This window comes from Cygnus atratus, chromosome 1 (assembly GCF_013377495.2).
Source record: "Cygnus atratus isolate AKBS03 ecotype Queensland, Australia chromosome 1, CAtr_DNAZoo_HiC_assembly, whole genome shotgun sequence".
In the NCBI taxonomy this organism is placed as follows: Eukaryota; Metazoa; Chordata; class Aves; order Anseriformes; family Anatidae; genus Cygnus; species Cygnus atratus.
Genome location: NC_066362.1, coordinates 165817898 through 165838354, shown reverse-complemented (window position 1 = coordinate 165838354; position 20457 = coordinate 165817898). Strand labels below are relative to the sequence as shown.

Genomic DNA, 20457 nt, shown 5'->3' with positions numbered 1-20457 from the left:
TTCTGTGTGATAATGTTTCCCAGCTGGAGGAAAAACATTTCTATAGCCTTCAAAGAACGAACTAAGCTATTGCATCCAAAGGGTCAGTTGGCACTAGATGTGTCTGACTGTGTTGTAAAATCGAGGCTGCTATTACCACTCCAGAAAAACTGTGTTCACTAAGATTTCTGCTGAAGGTTTCACATCTGTAACTAGAGACTGCACGCTAGAAGCCTTCCCCAGACACCAGTTCTTTCAAGCGGTGCGTTGATTACTTGGCCTCTGCATTGTTCTGTGGAAGGGACAAATAAAGTTTCAGTTCTAGGTTAACTGTGTGTCTCCTTTCCTTCATTATTGTTAATGTTTATCTTGTACAGAAAGAAAGCTGCAAAGAAAATTTTTCTACCAATAACTGTTAGCTCAGGGCAGCAATTTCACACTTTCAAGCCTCAGGAAAACTCATGTATCTACTGAAATTCTTTCATATCTAATGTTCTTCTACCTCTTGATATAAAACTGTGACTTGTATAGATTGCTAGTTATTGTTCAGAAGGAGCAAATGGCTTAATTCTGGTCTCTAATGCAATGATCCCAAGGATTTTTTCACCTGAGAACATTTAAGTGAAGAGTAGATTCTCATCAACTCAGATCTGAAGAAAAAGAGCTCATTATTTCCCCCCAGTTTCTTTTGTAGGAAAGGCATTTATGCTAAATCTCTTCATCCTTACCTTTCTTGCAGAACTCCACTGTTTTGAAAGTAGATCAATGTTTTCATTTATCATTTTTAATGGCAGGTAATGTCCTATCTACAATCCTTGGCAGATTACCAATTTCATACCAACATACTAGAAGAGATGTTTTATTCATCCAATTATGTGTAACGTTTTCCTGTCATTTGGGCAGTTGTATTCAGGTAAATACTGTATTGACCAATAAACAAATTGAAACAAAATGCCATTTTTACTAAGTAGCAGCAGCTCATCCAGATAATGAAGGAGTTTACACATCACAATGATATAGTAGCTTTACATTTGCAGAGGTTTTTAGGTACTTTAGAATATGAATAGAAAGTGCTGGCTTGTGTGATCCTTCAAAGATGAAGTTCTTTGAAATAAGCTTTTTAAAAGCAGGATCACTTTCTTTCACAGGCTTATCTGTCGATAGTGTGAAGTCATACTATCTTTACTTGATTGGCTGATGAATCTTTTCCCTGCATTTTTGTTGTTTATCTTCTCATCCCCACAGGCCTTTCAAAAGATCAGCAAATCCCTAGCATGTATTATGTCTCACTGAATTTGTTCAAAAAGTATGTCATCCACGTTTTGTACTTGGAATTTAGGTAGGTGTTTGCTTCAGTGACTACCCTAAGTTGCTCTTCATTCCAGATGGTGGATAAAAGCGAAGCTTAATATCATAAAACTGAGGTCTGTCATTATATCTTTAGTTTCTGTATCTGCTTTGGGTTTAAAATGGTGCAAATTATGTAAGATTAGAATTTCTTCCTTGGAACAGCCTCCTGTCAACAGTATTTGTGAAGAAAATGGAAACACTTTTTGGTAGGGACTACTTCTCGTGCTCTCTAGAAACCATCTGTTCTGGTTAAACACTGGGTCTGTTGGACATTTCTATTAATTTCTTTAGGCAATGGATGTCTGCCCATCTCATATAGCACAGGTTCATTTGTTTTAACCACCTCATTTGTCTGAGTTGCTACTCTGTGCAGTAGTAAAAGTTAGTAAGAAGCTGAAGAAAAGCCATGCGTTGTTGGTAAGATCACCATAATCACGTTCCATTGCAAGTAAGTAATGTTTATCGTTTAAATTTTGTTAAGGTTTGTCGGCTTATTTAAACAAGTTATTTTTATTTATTGGTGTTATTTCCAGTTCAAGTCCTCGAAAATGTATCTCGATCCATTTTAAAGCTCCCTTTCTGCTTCAGCAGGACAAAGCTGTTCATCAGGACGTCCAAGCTATCTCTTGGAGATAAATTGAAAGATAAAGATGTTCCAGTGCAGAGATCTTAAAATCAGTTCAGGGTACATGAATGTTGTTATAAACCAAATTAACTTCATCGCATTCAAAGCAGAGCTTATTCTTCCTAAGCACAGGCAGCTTGATTGCTTGTATTTAAGATGTATTGCTATAGAAGTCCAGAAGTCTGTTTATCTGCTACCTGGAGTTATGCATACTGTAGGCTTTTCTCTGTGTTAGTGTATAGCCTGAATGTTTGACTTGCCTCGTTGCTTCTTTTTCCTGTGGTTAAAACGCACCTTTGACACCTGAAAGATCAGGTAATTGGAAAACAGAGGCTTATGCAGTAGAATTAGTATTTCTTCAAGAATTACTGTAAATCCTTAAAAACAAAAAGACCAAAAAAAAGCCCCATCTATGTTTAATTATCTGTTTAAGTGTTTGATAGTTGAAATATGTCTTGGTATCACTTTTCAAAAGTAGACCTTAACTTCCCCATATCGCCTGAGATATCTTGTTGTTGCTTGACATTATCGTGGCATTAACAACTGATTTGTTGAGTAAAATTCAAATCCTGTTTTAAGTCTCAGGTGTTAGAAGGTACAAATTTTGTAGATATTTAACTTTTAATTGATGCTTTAGAGATGTTCCTGACAGGTTTGTCTGGAGATGTGCTTGGAAATACGTCTGTAGTTAACCAATTTTAATTTTATACTTCTGGTAATTGTCTTCTAGGTGCTAAATCTGTAAGACTGTAGGAGTTTTAATAGCCCACTCTGTGAGTGGTGTATAAATTCCAGCATTATAGTAGCAGCAGAATGGCACAGGATGATATCTACAAAGGAATTATATCAAAACTTAACCTTTCAGTTTGCACGTAACTTTCAAGTGCCCTTACCACCATATCCTATTGCAAAATGAGTCATGTTTGCGCTCGTACTTGCACCTGTATGTTCCATATTTGAAACTCTATTTAAGTGGTAGGCAACTTTAAAAAAAAGATCTGACAGAGGCTTTACTGTTATTATAATGCTATCTTTAGAAATTATGGCATATTGATTACTTATAGACACTCTTATATAGTCCTGCCTTGCTTAATATATGTCATTAATTACGATAAACCTAAAAATAAGCATTAGGATGAATAACAATTGTGTCTATAGATTACACATTCTTACTGATTTGTCAAAAATTTCAGGAAAACTTTGTAAAGCTATGATTTTGTGTAAAATCGTGATCTATGTGATTTTAGGGCAAGTAAAAGTTGTTAATTTGTGAAATATATTTGTCAACAGCATACCTGTAAGTAAGTAAGATTAGGAGGTCAGTTGTGCGTTTCTGTAATGTCTAACAAGCATTTAGGTGTTTTTTCCAAAAGACATTCTGTTAGGTTTTCTTTATGGTGCCTCTGAGTTTGGTAAAGAGCGTTCTTTGTATGTTTCCGTCCCTATCCTCGAGTATTATCCTTGTATTTGCTCCTCCTGGCAAGTCTAGGAGGAGCAAATACAAGGAGTCACCCACTCTATATATCCTGTTGTTGTGAACTTTTCTTGTCTATTAAAAGCTAGCTAAAGACAATTACTGTTCTTTTATATGCCTGCCTAAAGCATAGCTTGTAGTTTACTTTTTCAAAAGTAAACACTTATTCAAGTTACTGACTACAAAATTAATCTACAGTGGAGTGATGATTGATTCTATAGTCACATCTTAAGGCAGTCATTTGGCCTTGTAGAGAACAATTCTGTGATGTCCATTGGATATAATAAGATAGTTATACTATAACTAAAGCATCTGTTATTGATTATCAAACCCATCACATATAAACCATGCTGAAAAAAAAAAAAAAAAAACGAAAACAGAGTTCAGCAATGTTCTGAGAAAAGATGTGCTGATTTGAGTATTAGAAGTTATGAATTACAGATTGGGGATGGGTTAGCTCGGAGTGGAGTTTACAGGGAGAAAATGGAGATTCAGAACAAATTTGTCCCCAGATAAGAAAACTGGAGTTCCTGTGCAGAATTACCGCTGCAAAAGAGCATTTTCCCCACAGGATGGAAATGCAGTTGAGAACTCTTCAATTACCGTGAAAGCAAGTCCATTTTAGTTTAATCTCATGTAGTAATCGGATGTTATTAAAACAGAAATCATGAATTTCTTAAACTTTGCAAATAGTGGGATAATATTCCTCTTGCTTTTAACTTAGTCTTGTCTCATGTTGTGAGCAGTATAAGAGTACTTGACAGGCCATTACCTGTTTTTTCTCTCATAAATGATTTTAGTAGTAATGTAAATGATTTTTTCACACTGCAAGAGTGAACAATACCTGCAGCAAAACACACGACTGGTGTATGTATCAGAATATGAGAGTGTTCAGGATGCTGTCAACTGGCTTAGGAAACAGTAATAGAAGGTGTCAGTTTGGAAGCATGATAGAATTAGGTTACTAGGGAAAACGTTTACATGCCTGAGGGGTACTATCAAAGTTTTAATAAGCAATTCTTGTTGTCCGTCAGTTTTTCTCTACCATAGGTGGAATAATGTTATTTTTTTTTTTTTTGAGGAAATGAGGTAGTATGGCATTTAGGGCAAACAAGTAAGCTTTCTGAAAACAAGTACTATTAAATTCTACTTTGTAGAAAAATCTGAGAAATGGAGTGAAGATTGTGGATTGAGGTATAGAAGTCTGCTGTTCCTGTAGGGGGTGAAGAGAATAATACTATGATTAAGGATTCTCTTTATCTTCATAAGGAATAACCGGTGTTTTAAAAAGACAGGTGCTTTCTGTGTGTTCTCTTGCTTGGGTCCTGTTTTCTAGTTATAATAGCCTTTTATAATAGTTCATAATAGTCTTTTAAGGTATCTGGAGAGGAAAAAGAGGAAAACAGAAATTAATGTGGATATATCAGGAAGTAAGTTCCATTTTTTCCCCTTGTTTTTCTCTTCCCTTGCTTGTTCCTTCACCAAAGCTTTGAAAGACATGTTTCAGCAAGAATAAGCTACCAGATAAAATTTGGGAATAACTAGCTGAAACTTTCACAGAAGTTCCCAAAGCTTCTGAATGACCAACCATCTTTCTTTTTTTTTTTTTTTTTTTTTCCAAATGGACCAACAAGTATCTTCATAAGCAGACTGGTTTTGAAAATGTTGTATAGGTGGTATGACTTGTCCTGTTACAGTCAGTGTTCTACAAATGTGTATATATGAGGGCTACTGGTCTAAGAAGTTGGGCTAATGGACAAGAGCATTAGGAAAAAAAATAGGTATATTAATCAACAGTTAAAATAAGATAAAATAAGTTTGACTATCCATATAGCTGGTTACTTTGTGGTATGTACGAGATTGCCAAATACTGAGACAAATGAAAATACTACCGCTTGAATATATATAAGTGGACTTCACAACGCTTGGACTGTGATTGTTTTAAGTAAATATAAGTATAGCTGTGGTCACTTTAAAATGTCTTGCATTCTAGAGCTATGAAGATGAGAGGAGGAGTCGGTCAGAACTTGAGGTTAGATGCCAACGTTTAACACTGGAACTGGCTGATACCAAGCAGATGATTCAACAAGGTGATTACAGACAAGAGAATTACGATAAAGTAAAATGGTAGGTATCTCTAAACTTCATGTTCTACTAATATACAAATATTAATAGATTAAAAGCTTTTTATTTTACTCAATCAAGGTTGAAGTTTCATTTTATGATTTTTGGTTCATGTGTGCCACTTATTTTACCTTACCTGTCCACTGATAACTCATCTATGTCGCATAGAACATTGAAGTCATAAAATGAAAAACAGGTTAAAATCTGATGCATCAAATTATCTTCCTAAAAGTTTATTCAACAATTTCCTGTGTTTTCAGAAGAACCTACCTGTTGCATTGCAACTACAGAAATGGGAGCTGTCGATGTCAAACACCTTAGGAAAAAATACTATTTTTTCAGGGTTTAAAAGCTGTGATCTAACAAAATGGCCAGGGCTCTACTGCGGGGTGCCCGCACAGTGAATTAAGAGAGTAGGACCTTGGGAATTAATGTTTAACAATTTAAACATTAACATGTTTAACAACCATAAATCTGAAAGGGCTGTTATGAGAACTGAGATTTGAAGATTCTCTTTGTCAGAGAATCGTAAGAAAACCTTTGTGGAACTACAGAAAGTTCAAGTGTCTCTTTCCATTTTTAAAATACAAATTTTAGAGTTCTTGCCTATGCTTTGAGTGCCCGTCTCATAAGCAAAATAGTGAAAATGGATTTTTTATAAATGCACTCAGACACATACTTCACAGTCTGGCTCCCCAACAGCTTTTTCAGTATGCTTCCGAGTACATGAAAACAGGCCTTTGGAAGATTTTTTTGGAAATTGATTCAAAAATGAGGTTTATGAATAGAAAACACCCTGTCAGTTCCTTGTTGTTCATACTGCATAAGCTCAGGTACAGTTATTGACACAAATGACTGTGCCACTAAACCATTTGAAAGAAGGTCTGTCTTCTGGATAACTGTTCACAGCCATATATACTAAAACAACCTTGGAATCTACTTGGAAGCTTGTTGCAAATAGGATGGATTGATGCTATGGTTTGCTTCCCATGTGCAACTGCATCTTATTAAGTGGATTGTAATAACTTTCTTGTGAATGGCCCCTGTGTTTAACAGTGTACATTTAAAATAGTCTTGAGTTGAAAAAGGCATGAATTAACGTGCCAAAACTATATTTGAGAGAGTAGGTCGTATTCATCTAGGTAGGCACAGACGAAGGGGAGGGGAAGGAGCACTACTAGCATGCCTGCATCAGGATATTTGGGAGCATTGCGGGTTAATCACTTCCAGGCTCATTTCTGCCTTTAAAAATGTTTTGTTAAATCTTCTGGTTCTGGTGTAATGCAAGTTATCTCAGTTCTAAAGCTATGCTATGCTTAACATAAAACTGGTTAGCTTTTTTCCAAACTGCAAGCTCATACTGGCTCATTCATTCCACTGTTCTGACAGGGTCAGATACAGTGGTGACATAGAGCTGCTTCTTTGTGCATATGGGAAGCACTGTTATTCAGGGCACCAATGTAATTTTTGCAGATGTGTGATGTATATTTTAAACATGAGAAGAGTAGTATTACTCCCTCTGGCATCAAGGGACTGTATACAAGGGAGAGCAGCAATTGAGAACAACTGTACTTCGCTTTCTGTGTGATTAGGAAGATGGGAATGAGTCACTTTTTATTCAACTTCAATATCTGCAAAAGATTCAGGAGAATGTCATGGGAAATAGCATCAAAATCTTGACAAAACTAGAAGGCTAGACGAGGGTACCTACATTTCTCCTCTTAGCAATGAAATGTACAGTCCAAAGTTACACTAAAGAAGAATAATCAGAAGAGGATGAAATAATTTAGGATAGGGATTCAGAATTAGTATACTGTAATTTAGAATCATTGTTTAAATACTTAAATGAAGAAAACTTTCCTATAATAAGACTCCGTTGCAAGTGCTAATAACTCAAAATGGTTAGATTATCACTAGCTGCTCTGTGAGTGACTTGATAGTAGAATTCAGTGTCATGAACTGAAAGAAGGCTGAGAAATTACAAAAGCATAGGACTCTTACATTTTACAAGTCTAATAATTTCACTTTATTTTAACAGTGAACGGGATGCATTTGAACATGAATTGTCAGAACTCAGAAGAAAGTATGAAATATTAGAGGTGTCACATAAAGTACAAGCTAAAGAAATAAATGATTTATCAAAAGAGGTAAACTTTAAATTTCGTATTTCAGTAATTGTCTCTTCAACTCAGGAGTTTGATTCTTTGTTATGTAAGCACCTGTAGGACCATGGAATAATTTATATTAAGATGGCCCTTGGGACGCCAGCTGGTCCAACCCCTCCATGCAGAGTAGAGCCACTTTAGGTCAGGTTGTTTACAGCTTTGTCAAGTTTTTAATGTCTCTAAGGGTGGGGATTCCGTGGCCTTTCAGGACAACCCATTCCATTGTCTGTCTGTCCTCTTTGTGAAAAAGTCTTTGTAAAACCTAGTCAGAGGTGTTGCGGCTTGTTGCTGTTGCCTATTGTCCTGCACTTCCGAGAGTCTGGCCCTGTTTCTGTGTTCCAATTATATAGGTGAAGATAACAATAAGATTTTCCCTGTCCAGATTTGTCTTCTGGCAGCTAGGGAAGGAGGAAGGGGAAGACAAACGAAAAAAACTTGTTCTCTGAGCCCCTTCATGTGTTGTAGCCTATGACCATCTTGGTAGAGTTCTGGCCTTGGTCCAGTATGTTAATGTCTATCTTTATGGGGAGCCCAAAATGGGACAAAACCTAGTAGCTACATGGCTTTCTTTGCTGCCAGGATGCAATTCTGGCTTATGCTCAATTTGTTCAACCTCTTACTTACCTATGCAAGCCATATCTTGCTGGATTTACCATAAAGGGGCAAAATGTTTATTATGGGAGGCATCTGAAAGCTATGCAGAAGTCCAAGTAAATGACATTGACAGCTGTTTGCCCATCCAGGGAGCCAGCCTTGTCAGGTTTGCCAGACACAGGCACAGTTTGACTTCGGTAAATCCATGCTAGTTGTTTCTAGTCACCTGTTCTTCCATATTCATGGACATGGCTTCCAGGATGATTTGCTTTGTAATCTTTGAAGAGACTGAGATTAGACTTGACCAATTTATAGTCCTCATGTCCTTATATGGTCCAACCCCTCGGTCCTTATCTTGAAGATGTATTCCAGTTGTCAGAAGGCTTTCTTACTTGCTATGGTCTTCCAAGCAAGAGAGCACCCTCACTAGTGATATTGGCCAGCTCCTTCAACATTGCTCATACACTTTGCGTTCTTCCCTAGGTGTGTGTACATGCCATGTTCCTAGCTCTCTAGGTCAGTCTTCCTTTGTCTCAGTCTTCCAAAGGCTGAATGCTGTGAGTATGCCCTCTCTATCAAAAGGTGCAGAACCAGTTATAATTTACTTTAAATCTTTCTGACCAGTAGTAACGATAGGGCAGAGCTACCGTATGGCTTGTTCTGTTGTGTATGTGGGATACATAGTTTTCTCTTCTTTGTGACTCTTAGGTAACTGAAACATTACTGACTTTTCCTTCACTTTGCAGAAGTTAGGACTGTGTCAGGAATAAAAACACTGGTGTTTTGGACCTCCTCTTTCTATCATACTTTCTATTGATGAGAAGAATTCCAGTGCTGCTTGCCTTTTGGGCAGGACTGTCTACTAGGCTGGTAGACTTCTTTTTTTTGAATTGTCTCCATTAGTCTATGAAAGTGTTTCTGTTGGGAAGATGTATAAATGCCTCGTCAGATACAGAGGGATTCTCACCTTTCTTAGGGTTCTAGTGAGTTCTGATTCCCGTTAGGTCAGTCACTTCACGCAAGTCTCAAACATTGCCGTCTGGTAGCACTAGTATTTCACAAGGAAATTCTGCTCTGAAGACCTTCCAAGAGCCAGATGCCTGCTAGGTCAAGAGAAACATTTCTTTGTTGCTTCTCGGTTCATTAATTTATTCATCCAAGAGTCACAGTTGTTCAGTGATGGCACCCTATTGAGCACGTATGATAACTTTTGGGTCCGGGAACTCAGAAACACATATGGAGAGTGTTTCCAAATCCACTGGTTTATAGGATTTGGTTGCTTATACCAGTACAAGCGTTCATTGCTTAGTATCCATTATCACTATTTCTGCATCTAGATTGTTTATAGGGGGGATTTGTTCGCTGAACCTCCAGGATTAGTTTTTCACCTTAAGTTAGCTAGTTAGGAGTGAATCATCCAGTACTTTAAAAATCACTAAAGGGTTTTTCTCTCATCTGAGGTAGGTGTAACTTTGCAACAGCAAAAAGTTGTCCTGAAAAGGAGGGAAAAAGGTGGTGTTTTTGTTTTTGTTTTTGCTTTACTGAATCTCAAGAAAGAAACTTCATCAGTTTCTATTACCGTTGTCTAATTTTCAGGTGATTTGTAGCTCAATGCAACTTCAGTGCAAAACTAAGGCTACTTCTTAAGCTGGGTTTATGTATAGAAATCTTGCCAGGAAACACCAAAAGGAATAGGAAAACAATTGGTTAGGGAAACAATTGATTAGCTGTTCTGAACAAATCTTGTGAATTTTATTAATTTCTTTTAATGTGATATGTAAGAGACACTGCATGAGAAGGTTACTCTTGAGTTCTGTACTTGTCTGGGCAAGAATCAAGTGGAGGATCTCTGTCTGCTGACTGACAGTAGCAGCCTAGTGAGACCAATTACTTCCTAGAGAATTCAAGGGAGGTTGTGTTCCGAAGAATCTCTGAACAGTGTTACAGATTAAATGGTGACTATACCTACCACTTAAGAGAGTGCCTTCTCTCTTCTGCCTAATTTTGCAGGTAGCCATAGAGATCTTCTGAAAAAAATGAGGAACAAATTGATGTTTTGTTAGAAATTCTTTTATTTTCTCTTTTATAGCAATCTGAAGGTTTTGTTAAGCTGTTTCTTCATCGATGTTTTAGCATTATAAGGGGATATCAAAATGCAGGTTTGTTCTCATCATGCAACAATGGCCAAGAAAGTATTGTCATGTACATGGAGATGTATGAAGGCATCAAGGGCTGAAGTGTAGCAGCAATAGTGTTTTTTCATTAATTTTATACTAAGTAAATCTTAAAAGGAATAAAAATAGTACCACTTTAGACTAAAATACCACTTCAGGTGTGTTTACACAGTATACACAGAAGGATATATACACAGAAGGATATATATATCCTTCCAGGGGAGGGAGGAGTTGGAGGGGTAGGAACTTCTAGATTTTTCTTAAAGTAGTAATCCATAAAGTCTGTCATCACTGTAGAAGGTACATATAACCTGTTACTTTGAGAGAGAGGATAGTTTTGTGTTTTTTTTTCCCCTTAAAACAAAGTATAGGACAGGCATTTACACCTTATCCTCAATGGTGTTCATGTTCAGCAAGTGGTCAAATAGAGAGAACTGTGCCTGAAGAGCTTTTTTCCCTATGAGTTTTCAGCTGCTAAACTACCTGCTTCCTGTGGGTGACTCAAATATCTCCCTTAAGTAACCTTTTTGTGCTTTTATGACTCAGGAGGCATGAATTCTGTTTAAAATGTGTACAGGATGTTTTTATGTCTTTGGGTACACGTTTCTCATAAGTTATTAATTTCTTATTCTTTTAACTTGGCATGTGACATTCTTGGGAGCTTAAACTGCAAAATTATTGAAGTTGATAAAAGTACCTTTTGCTATTGTATATGGAATTGGACTACTCAGCACCAGTGACATTATGCTCTGTGGTTGTTCTCTGATGACATTAATATCAAATAGATGTGGAGACCAGTTACAGCTATCTGTAGCAATGCTGTTCTAAACAAAGGTGAAAAAGAAGGATGCATAGCCTTCCTTGCCCTTGGTCCTGGCCTGGAACGTTACTTTGTGACAATCGTAGTTCAGCCCCAGAACTATCAGTTTTGCCTTTTCTTTATTGAGCAGTAATCACGCTGTTGCCTTTAAACCCTTCACTTCTATTTCTTAGAGTATTGTAGCCAGCATGATGATGGGTTTGTACCAACAATCATATTTAGTATGTATTATTTCTGATTTAGTACTATCAGTATTATTCAGTGCAATTACTATTCAATAGCTAACTGTTATATAGATACACAGGAATATTAAGGGGCACTTTACGCCATTTCAGGTGCCAACTACCAAAAATAAATAATGAAAAATTCATAAAATTGAAATTTTATTAAAGTCTTTTTTGACTGTAGAGCTTCACCAACTTAAACATGATTATAATTTATAATTTTTTTTTCAGTTTGAGTGTTTCATAGAATAGAGTCAAAAGGAAAAAATCAGTATGTGTATTTTGGTTAAATATTTATCTAGAAGTTCATGTTAGTGTTCTTTTTAATGCCTTTTATAGCTGACAACCATACAACAATCCCTAAACCTGTTGCAAAAAGATAAAGATTATCTTAATCGCCAGAACATGGAGCTTAGTGTTCGCTGTGCACATGAAGAAGATCGTCTTGAAAGACTTCAGGTTCAGTTAGAGGATGCCAAAAAAGCTAGAGAAGAAATGTATGAAAAATATGTTGCATCCAGGTAAGTTAGTGTGTCTTCACTTCTGTCAAGTAGTCATTATTTAACTTTTACTTTGTTTCTTGCACAAATCCTGTTTAAAAATAAAAATTCTTAGCTTCCAGAAAACTAGCCTATATTTGTATAACTAGAAATAGAATGCTACTCGTGCTTTTAATGTGTATTTATACTTGAGGAAAATTTTCTTAAAACTTTGATATAAGACTACAGCATTGAAGGTTTCAGTATTGAAAGCTTACGGCAACAATGCACTTCTCTGTATATAGAGATTTAGTAAGGTAAGTGTAATTAATTGCAAAAAAGAGAAATTATTCTAAGTGCGTGTTTCACCTCTTTCATTGCCAAATGACCTTTATTAAAAACAGGAATGTTTGAAAAAATAATCTAAAACATTTTTATAGAATAAAATATATTTAATTTTCACAAATGTTTAAAATAGGACGTAGTTTGTTTCATATCAGCTCTCAGTCTTTCATATCTCAGGTCTGAATACAGATATTCTAACATTAGCCTTGAGGAACAAATTGACCATTGTATGCTAGTCAATGTGGTAAATAGTGTCAAATTTTTATGCTATTTGTATTGATATTGGCATATGTACAGGATGTCAAATAGGAAATACTACATTATTTATCAATATGTCTTGCTACATATATAGTACTATACTATAAAACTTCAGACCACATTTAGATTTTTCTTATTCAAATTTCAAGGTTATCCAGTTCATGGATCATCTACATTTCCCTACATCTAGATGACAAAAATACTATTTCAAAATTTACGCCAAAATGATATCAGGTATTTGTCTATATGTAATTCATTAATGAACATACAGCCTTTTTTTGGTTAGCAGGGTCCTTAGCAAAACAGCTGTGGGTTGGATGAATCTCCTCTTGAGCTTCGAGTACGAAGCCAATTCAGTTTTCCTTCCTTTTATTTGAATCAGCAAGATGCAAACAGCATCTATAAATCTTGTGTCCTTTCATAACTAAAATGAAGTGTCCTAAATATGACTCTCCCATAATACAACTAAAAGACAAATTGTTATCTAAATGGAAATATAAGAGCACTCTACTGAAATTACCAGCTATGGGGTTCCAGTCCGTATTGCTTATCAGAAGTCTGTCTAATATAAGTATTACTCCTTTTGCTACAGTTGCTTCAGCAGCAGCTCAGTGTTCATTAAAAGGTGCTTGGCAAATCTGCCAAGCTATTTACTTAGACTATTTCCTTTAAACAAGTGGTATCACTTGTTTATTTTAGTTAGCATAAAAATAAGTGTCACTTTTAACTGTCTTCTGGTGACATCACTGGGGGTGTTCAGGGCTCTTCCAGAATCTTCTAAAATTTTCAGTGAACCTTCCTGACTTTTAACAGTCTTGGTACTGGAGAGGAAGTATAATTTCTGCAACTGTAGCAATGATAAGTAGTTATGGTAATAGCAAGTAGTAACGATAATAGCAAATGGTTGCCATCTGAGTACAAAGAAAATGATAATGCTAGTTGATTGTGTAAGAATTGTGTCCTGATCTTCAGCATTTGTTTCCTTTCTATGTATTGAGCTACGTAACATGTACAGAACAGGAAAAAAAAATCTAATGTACATTTCAGTACAGTGTGCTTTTTGGGTCATTAACTTCTGTATTGTATCAAAGATCTTCACAAAATACCTTGCTATAGAGTGGTGCACTTGAGTAAGGAAGGGAGAAATATTTACTTTGAAGAGCCACCTCAAATTCAGTGTCTTAATAAAAAAACAAGCATGAAAACCTGAACAACATACATTCTGTAATATGTAAATAATGTAATGCTTTTGTTTAATTCAGAGGAAGTTTTTGGCCAGTTCAGGTACTGACTTCTAAAATGTACAAGCTATTCCACAACTGGAAATCCAAAGGATCTAAAACCTTTTATGGCTGTAAATGCATATTTCTTCATATATGTGCTTTTATTTCCAGACCTGTAATGGCTACCAGTGGCTTCGTTGTGGATTGATTATTCTTGAACGGTAGCTAAGTGTCAGTATTACTCTGAAATGAGATGATTTATCCTGGAATCTTCTGATACCTGCTACTTAAAAATATATATATTTATTTTAGTTAATTTATTTGTGACATTGACAGGATAAATAAGTAAATCTTTTCATTTCACAAATTTCAACAGCATGTAATCTTCAGTGTTTCTTACAATGTTTTACTCCCAGGATGAGGTGTAAATAGCACACAACAAAATCTTGCAGTATGGCAGTATTGTAGTTATTAAGTTTACTGACCCTTACCCTTATGAAGAAGCTATAAAATGTTGGGAAGTAACTAACTAAAAATCCTTTTAAGTGGTTAATTAATATAAACACTCATGTAGAGGGTGACAAAGGATTTCTGCATGAATGTTAAACATAATGTTGCATGATGAATCAATGCCAAATGCATCAAACTTTACATATTGTAAAGTTTGTAGAAAGCTCTTGTTCCTGGTAAAATTTTCAGTAAATTTGCAAAGCAACATTGCTTAGAAGACATACTAGCCTAAGTGGCAGAAAAATGAGTAAGAATCGAAATAAACTGTAAAATGTACTGCTGCACCTGAAGCTTTGATATTTTGGCCATGCAATTCATTTTAAATTCCTGTGTCATTTGTGCGTTTATTTATAGGGACCACTATAAAACAGAATATGAAAAGAGACTTCATGAGGAGTTGGAACAATTAAGACTGAAAACAAATCAAGAAATAGAACAACTTCGAAGCACTTCAAGAGAGATGTATGAACGTGAAAACAGGTAGATAAGATGTGGCAATAAGCTAATTAAAACAGAAACTTGCAAGTACTATTTTGTGTTGAGGTACAATATTAGTTGACTGGCTTTATGAGAGATGAACAAAATGAGAGAAATTAAGTTCAATTGTAAAAGTAATGAAAATCTTATAAAAACTAACAAGAAACAATTTTGTTCAGTAGAGATAACCATGTTAAATTTATTATGAAATGACTGACATTAACAATGTTAATGAAAAGAAATATTAAAACTCATCTTGTAGATAAACATTAGTGGCTTGAAGTTTGTTCAGATGTACAGAGTTAGTTAATTCATACAAAATGTGTTGATTTACCTGTCATGCTGTATGGACAGTCTTGAAACTGCCAGGAAACTAGAAAGGAAGGTACTGATGCAGAAAGCAAAGCAGAAAAAAAATGAGAGAAACCATTAAGGCTTTGATACACTTCTAAAATCAATCTGTTTGAGACTTAGAGCATTATCATTCACAAAAGCATTAATTTCTTGTAAATTATAAAATCCTCTTTTGAAGGAGATACTAGTCCTGCAAAGACCTGTGGACTGAATTCTGTATTTTGTGTTGTCTTGTTAAATTCCATGGAATTATGTGTGGTGTTAGGCATATATGTAAGTCTTTAGGGATCCCTTTAGGGTCTTGGACTTTTGGTGCTATAGTTATTTTTGAGCTTGTTTTATCGCCACTTGTACCCCTTTAAAACAGGAGGAGCACTAAACAATTCACTATAAACTCATTGTGTCTTGTGTGGAGAAGAAAATAACTATAATAAAAAGATATTTGTGGCATTAGCATCTGTTCTTCTAATAGGTAGCTTTGTTACTGCTCTGAAGAGTGAAAAAACATGACTCCTGTTGTCTGTCTTCCAGGCAACTGAAAGTTTCTAATTAAATATATTGCATCACTCTGTAGTTTTGCAAGTGTGAGTAAAATGTGTATATATACGCGCACATACATACACACCACTTCCTCTGTTCAAATCTATATTGAGTTGCAAAGAATTATTAGACTGTTGGTTGAGCTTTGACATTGGTCTGTGTATCAGTGAAAAAAAAAACATTGAAGGAAATCTTGTTTGCGTCTGGAACCAATTTACGCAACTTTTTTCCTCACTTTGAAATAATTACTTTTGAAGTGTAAATCGCTTATATTTGACTTCATATTTTACAAGGAAAAGGATTTCTAGTGCATGCTCTTTTTATAAAATAATCTTTAAAAAAAAATTTCACCAAAAGATGGTGCTTTCCCCTCAGTATGGAAGCCCAAATTAGGAGCAAAACAGTTTGAAGTGAAGTAATGTGATGTGATAAGATGCTGATTGACTGACTGAAAATAAAACTAAGATGATGGTTTTATCTTAAAGCTCAAAGCATAGAAAGGTATTAAAACTAAGCTAATCTAATATTTAACTCTTTTCCTTCTCACTTTGAGAAGTCTGACGAGACTGATGTTTTCCTTGAATTTATTGATGGTTGTTTTACCCTTGGATGAGTCAGTCAAAGAAGCTAAAATAAGGGGTGGGGTGGGATCCAATAAAAGTGTGATAGAAACTAGAAGGAAACACCAACAATATGCAAAACCTATATGACTTACTATGCAATTAGTTGCATGTGGAAGTAGGATTTCTGTGCCTGGCTAATCTTTTCGTTCTTTATCATAAAAGTTGTAAGTCACCTCAGCTAGAAAGACACCATTCCCCTAGTTTTTAGTGAAGTACCCAGTAAAATTATTGGTATGTACTGAATTCCTACAAAAAAAAAAAAAAGAAATTTATAGTTCTCGTATTCCAAATTGTTTATGGATTTCTATGTATAACTAGGTTGTTTGATGATTGTTTTTAGAATTTCAAAACTGGAAATTTTTATTTTTGTTGCTGTGTATGAATGTAATGTGAAGTGTAAAGGATAGGCATATAGACAGACAGCCCTCTACTGCTCTATCAGAATTGAAGTAGGTAGTATTAGAGTTGAGATCAGTCAGTAGTAATCCATGAAACAAAAGTCTTTTTCCTAACAGAATATTGACAGAATACTTCTGTTTCCTTCAGAAATTTGAGAGAAGCAAGAGATAATGCTGTTGCTGAAAAAGAAAGAGCTGTTATTGCTGAAAAGGATGCTTTAAGAAAATATGACCAACTCTTAGACCAGTAAGTATCTTTTAAAAATGCATATAAATAAATCTAAAGGTGTAAGTATTAGGGAAGGGGAATGACTGGTTTGTCTTTCTGCTTATGAAGAATAATTTCAATCACAAAAATTTTGTTTAAATGAAGTTACAGATTTAATTTTAGTAGTAACTTTTTTTCCATTACCAGTGCAGTAACAATGTGAATGCTTGATTCACCTCCTACAATCCTGTAAAGACATGCAACCTTAATTAGGCCTCTTGCAGAAAGAAAAGGTATATTTCATACTGTGTTGTAGCAGTGCTTAAACTCTGAACCTCTTCTTTTTCTTTAGTTGAAAGTAGAAAGCATCTTTTATGATGACTTTAATTAATAATTTCTCTAAAAATGTGGATAGAGAGCAGTAGTCATAAACTGTTATGCTTGCTACATGCTTCGTTTCTTACTGTTCCCTTTCCTCCCTCTTTCCTAGTCAGCATATAAAATACAGGGTCTATACAAACTCACAGTGCAGTTCACATTGGTGTAGGGGAACTATAACTGATTCTCTGCTGGTTTGCTGTCTACCTTCTTGCTCTGCAGCACCTTGTATTTGCTTTTTGTAAATTTAGAATATCAGCTATTATTAGTATTAGTAAATTATGGCGTATTTAAGAACTATTGACCATAATCAAAACTGTTCAGGGTATGTTTGTCATATGGCCTTAATTTTGGGGCTTGTTTAATTGTTTAGTACATATCTTTTTTCCAAAAAGAAAAGGTCAGTGCACTAACCAAGTGTACCACCCTGTCATCTACTCAAAGGAAGTACTTATGTGAACTTTTTTTTGCTTGGAGTTGTTTTTAATTGCACATAGTAATCACATGAAGTGTTAATTTAAGCACAAACACAAATTATTTAAAGCCTTTATGTTTTGCATAAAAAACTCCTGCATTGCAGTGGCAATACTAGTGAAGAAATAGCACTGCCCCAACATTAACCACAAAGGACTGAAAAAATGTCAGCACTATCTAATGGTGTAAAACATGAGGTATAGTTCTAGAGTAAACAGGGTGGATTAGGGGACATGACATTCATGCTCATCTTCAGGGGTTTGACTTCAGGTTGTTTCTAGTTTGGGCTGAAAGCATTATAGGTGTTCTTAGATTCTAAAAAAAGAATTCATTTAGCAAACTTTGAGATGACAGCTCCAGCAGAAAAATCAAAGTATAGAAATCAAAGCTGGTTGACTGGGCACAACCAGGAAACTTGGCTCAAAACTTCTCCTGAACCAAACTAAAATGCTAGTACAAGTCAACTGTGTGTTTCTGATGAGACTCGCAGCTTTCACTGAGTTATAACTCACCATGACTTGAGGAACTCATATCTAACTAGAAGCTCTTCTGAAAAACAGGTCTAGCTTATGATAATTTGAATATGTAAGCTTTCTTGTTTTTAATGGAAGTACCAACTTTATAATTCTTAGTATATTTTCAAATTTAAAAGCCATGTAGAAAATATTTTTCTATTCTGCTGTACTCCCATTTATATGATGTCACCTTTTTCCTACTGTTGCCTTTTTGAGAAGATACCCTGTAATCAGAAACATAAGAAACAATTTTGAAGGTTTTTTAGAAATAAGGGGAAAAATAAGAAAACTAGTAATATGCTATTTACCATCATTTTCATAAATACTCATGCCTCCATCCTACTGTAACTTTTTTTTTTATTCATAAGTTCTCCAATTAGGTAAAACTCTTCTTTCTTCCCTTTAAATAAGTTGATGAGTACTGGTGTTGGAGCTCAAGGAAGTAGGTTATTCCTCAGATGACTATGCTTTTTAAAGAAGAAAATTCTGTTTGAGACCGTGAAAAAGACATACTTCTTTAAAAAGCAGGTCTCCCTTTAAAACTGCATCCCTGCTAACTACAGTACAGGTGTCAAGACTGTGGCTTTTTACATATTCCAAACTATCTACCCTAATGAATTGCAAAGTAGCAAATTGGCATGATGAGATGGAATAAATAACTTAAGACCCCAAAGTCTGAGGTTACTGTGGACTGAAATATGATGGTTTTGTGGATCAAAAAAAATCTAATATAACCAGAATCCCCAACAATAAAAAAGGGGCACTTACGTTGTCCAATTCTATATTTAAGTGATTATAACAGCTAGTTCTGCTTTATTGAAAACAAGGTGACTCATCGTAGTTACCACTGGTATCATAATCTGTATAAACAAACATGTTTGAAAGCTTCAGAAGTATGTGGAATGTTGACTGGCCTGAATTCTGGTTAAATAAAGCCCCTGGCAAATCTTGTGATCAGAAGTGTAACTAATAGCCAATTTTCTAGTCAAGTGCAGTTATTTTCATTCTGCTTACTGATGTCTGTGATACCTTTTTGTAAATAGCCAGTTATGAATGCCAATAAAATGCTGAAGTGATAGTATTTGTGGAAGTGTTACATTGATAAACAATCAGTTGTTTTGACCTCAAAGTAGATCACTGTGATGTCAGGATGTAAATTTTGTTGCTCTCCTTGCTAATATACAGATGTGAATTCTCTGTGAGAATGCGTGTTTCATTTACATGTGACAATGAAAGAACAGGTTTGATATTTTGGCTTAAACTGTGGCCAATGTTACATGTTCTAGAAAATTGACCAAATGGAGACATTTTCGCTTGCCTCAAACTGCTCGTAGTGTGACTGAGAAATTTTCAAATTTTAAAGCTATGTTAACTCAATTGAAAGTCTCAGGGTTGAATGAGGAAAGCAACTCTAATAGTTCTATCTTCTACTAGACAGCTAAGTGTAGATGCTAAATATGTTCTAACTCTTCCTTCTTTTGAATATTTCTCGAGCGTTATTTTGAAAATACTGACTGTTATCCTCTTAGTAGTCCTTGCCAGAGAGGGGGGAGGAACGTAACTGAAAAACAGAACAAGAACAGCCTTGCTTCCTATTGCTTTTTCCTACTAGTTAAATTTTCTAGTTTCATATAAGATTAGAGGTCAAAATAAAATGGCTCCCATGGCAGGGTGTTCAAAGTGGAATCCAAAATCTAATATGGGGGTAAACTCATGCAAGAGCGCTTCACCTCAGGGTATATTAAAAGAGCTGCCTCTTGCCTTTGATTATTTACTTCCTTTAAAACTAAAGGAGTGTAATTTTTTTTCCAGAACTGTACAGCTTAGCTTTATCTGTGGAAACTGTCCAAAACAAAAAAAAATCAGAATTACTGGGAATACAAGGAAAATCCCTAGATGGTGTGATTTTTTTTTAATTTTTATTTTTTAGAAGATCTTATTTTTCTTAGTGACCAAACAAGAAAATTTGTGTTCTGCTATGGGAAGTTCATTGCTGCTAATGTGATGTACTACTCAAGGTGATTTTCTGTTTTTGGAATGATAAAATGAGATGTGTAGAAAAATGGAGAAATTAATAAATACGCAGTAAAAAGAACACTAAGAAAACTTTGTAATGGCAATAGTGTTCCTTCAACCTTGCAGTAGG

The 20457-nt window shown here is 35.2% G+C and overlaps 1 protein-coding gene across 3 annotated transcripts in view; it reads left to right on the top strand.

Moving 5' to 3' along the window:
- Positions 1-20457, top strand: part of PIBF1 (progesterone immunomodulatory binding factor 1) — a 126808-nt gene that overhangs the window by 16838 nt on the left and 89513 nt on the right. For all 3 annotated transcript variants that reach the window (XM_035561224.2, XM_035561227.2, XM_035561225.2), the window contains exons 6-10: positions 5422-5555; positions 7591-7699; positions 11869-12050; positions 14699-14824; positions 16885-16983. In XM_035561224.2, the coding sequence (XP_035417117.1) occupies positions 5422-5555; positions 7591-7699; positions 11869-12050; positions 14699-14824; positions 16885-16983 (650 nt within the window). The remainder of the gene's footprint in view (positions 1-5421; positions 5556-7590; positions 7700-11868; positions 12051-14698; positions 14825-16884; positions 16984-20457) is intronic.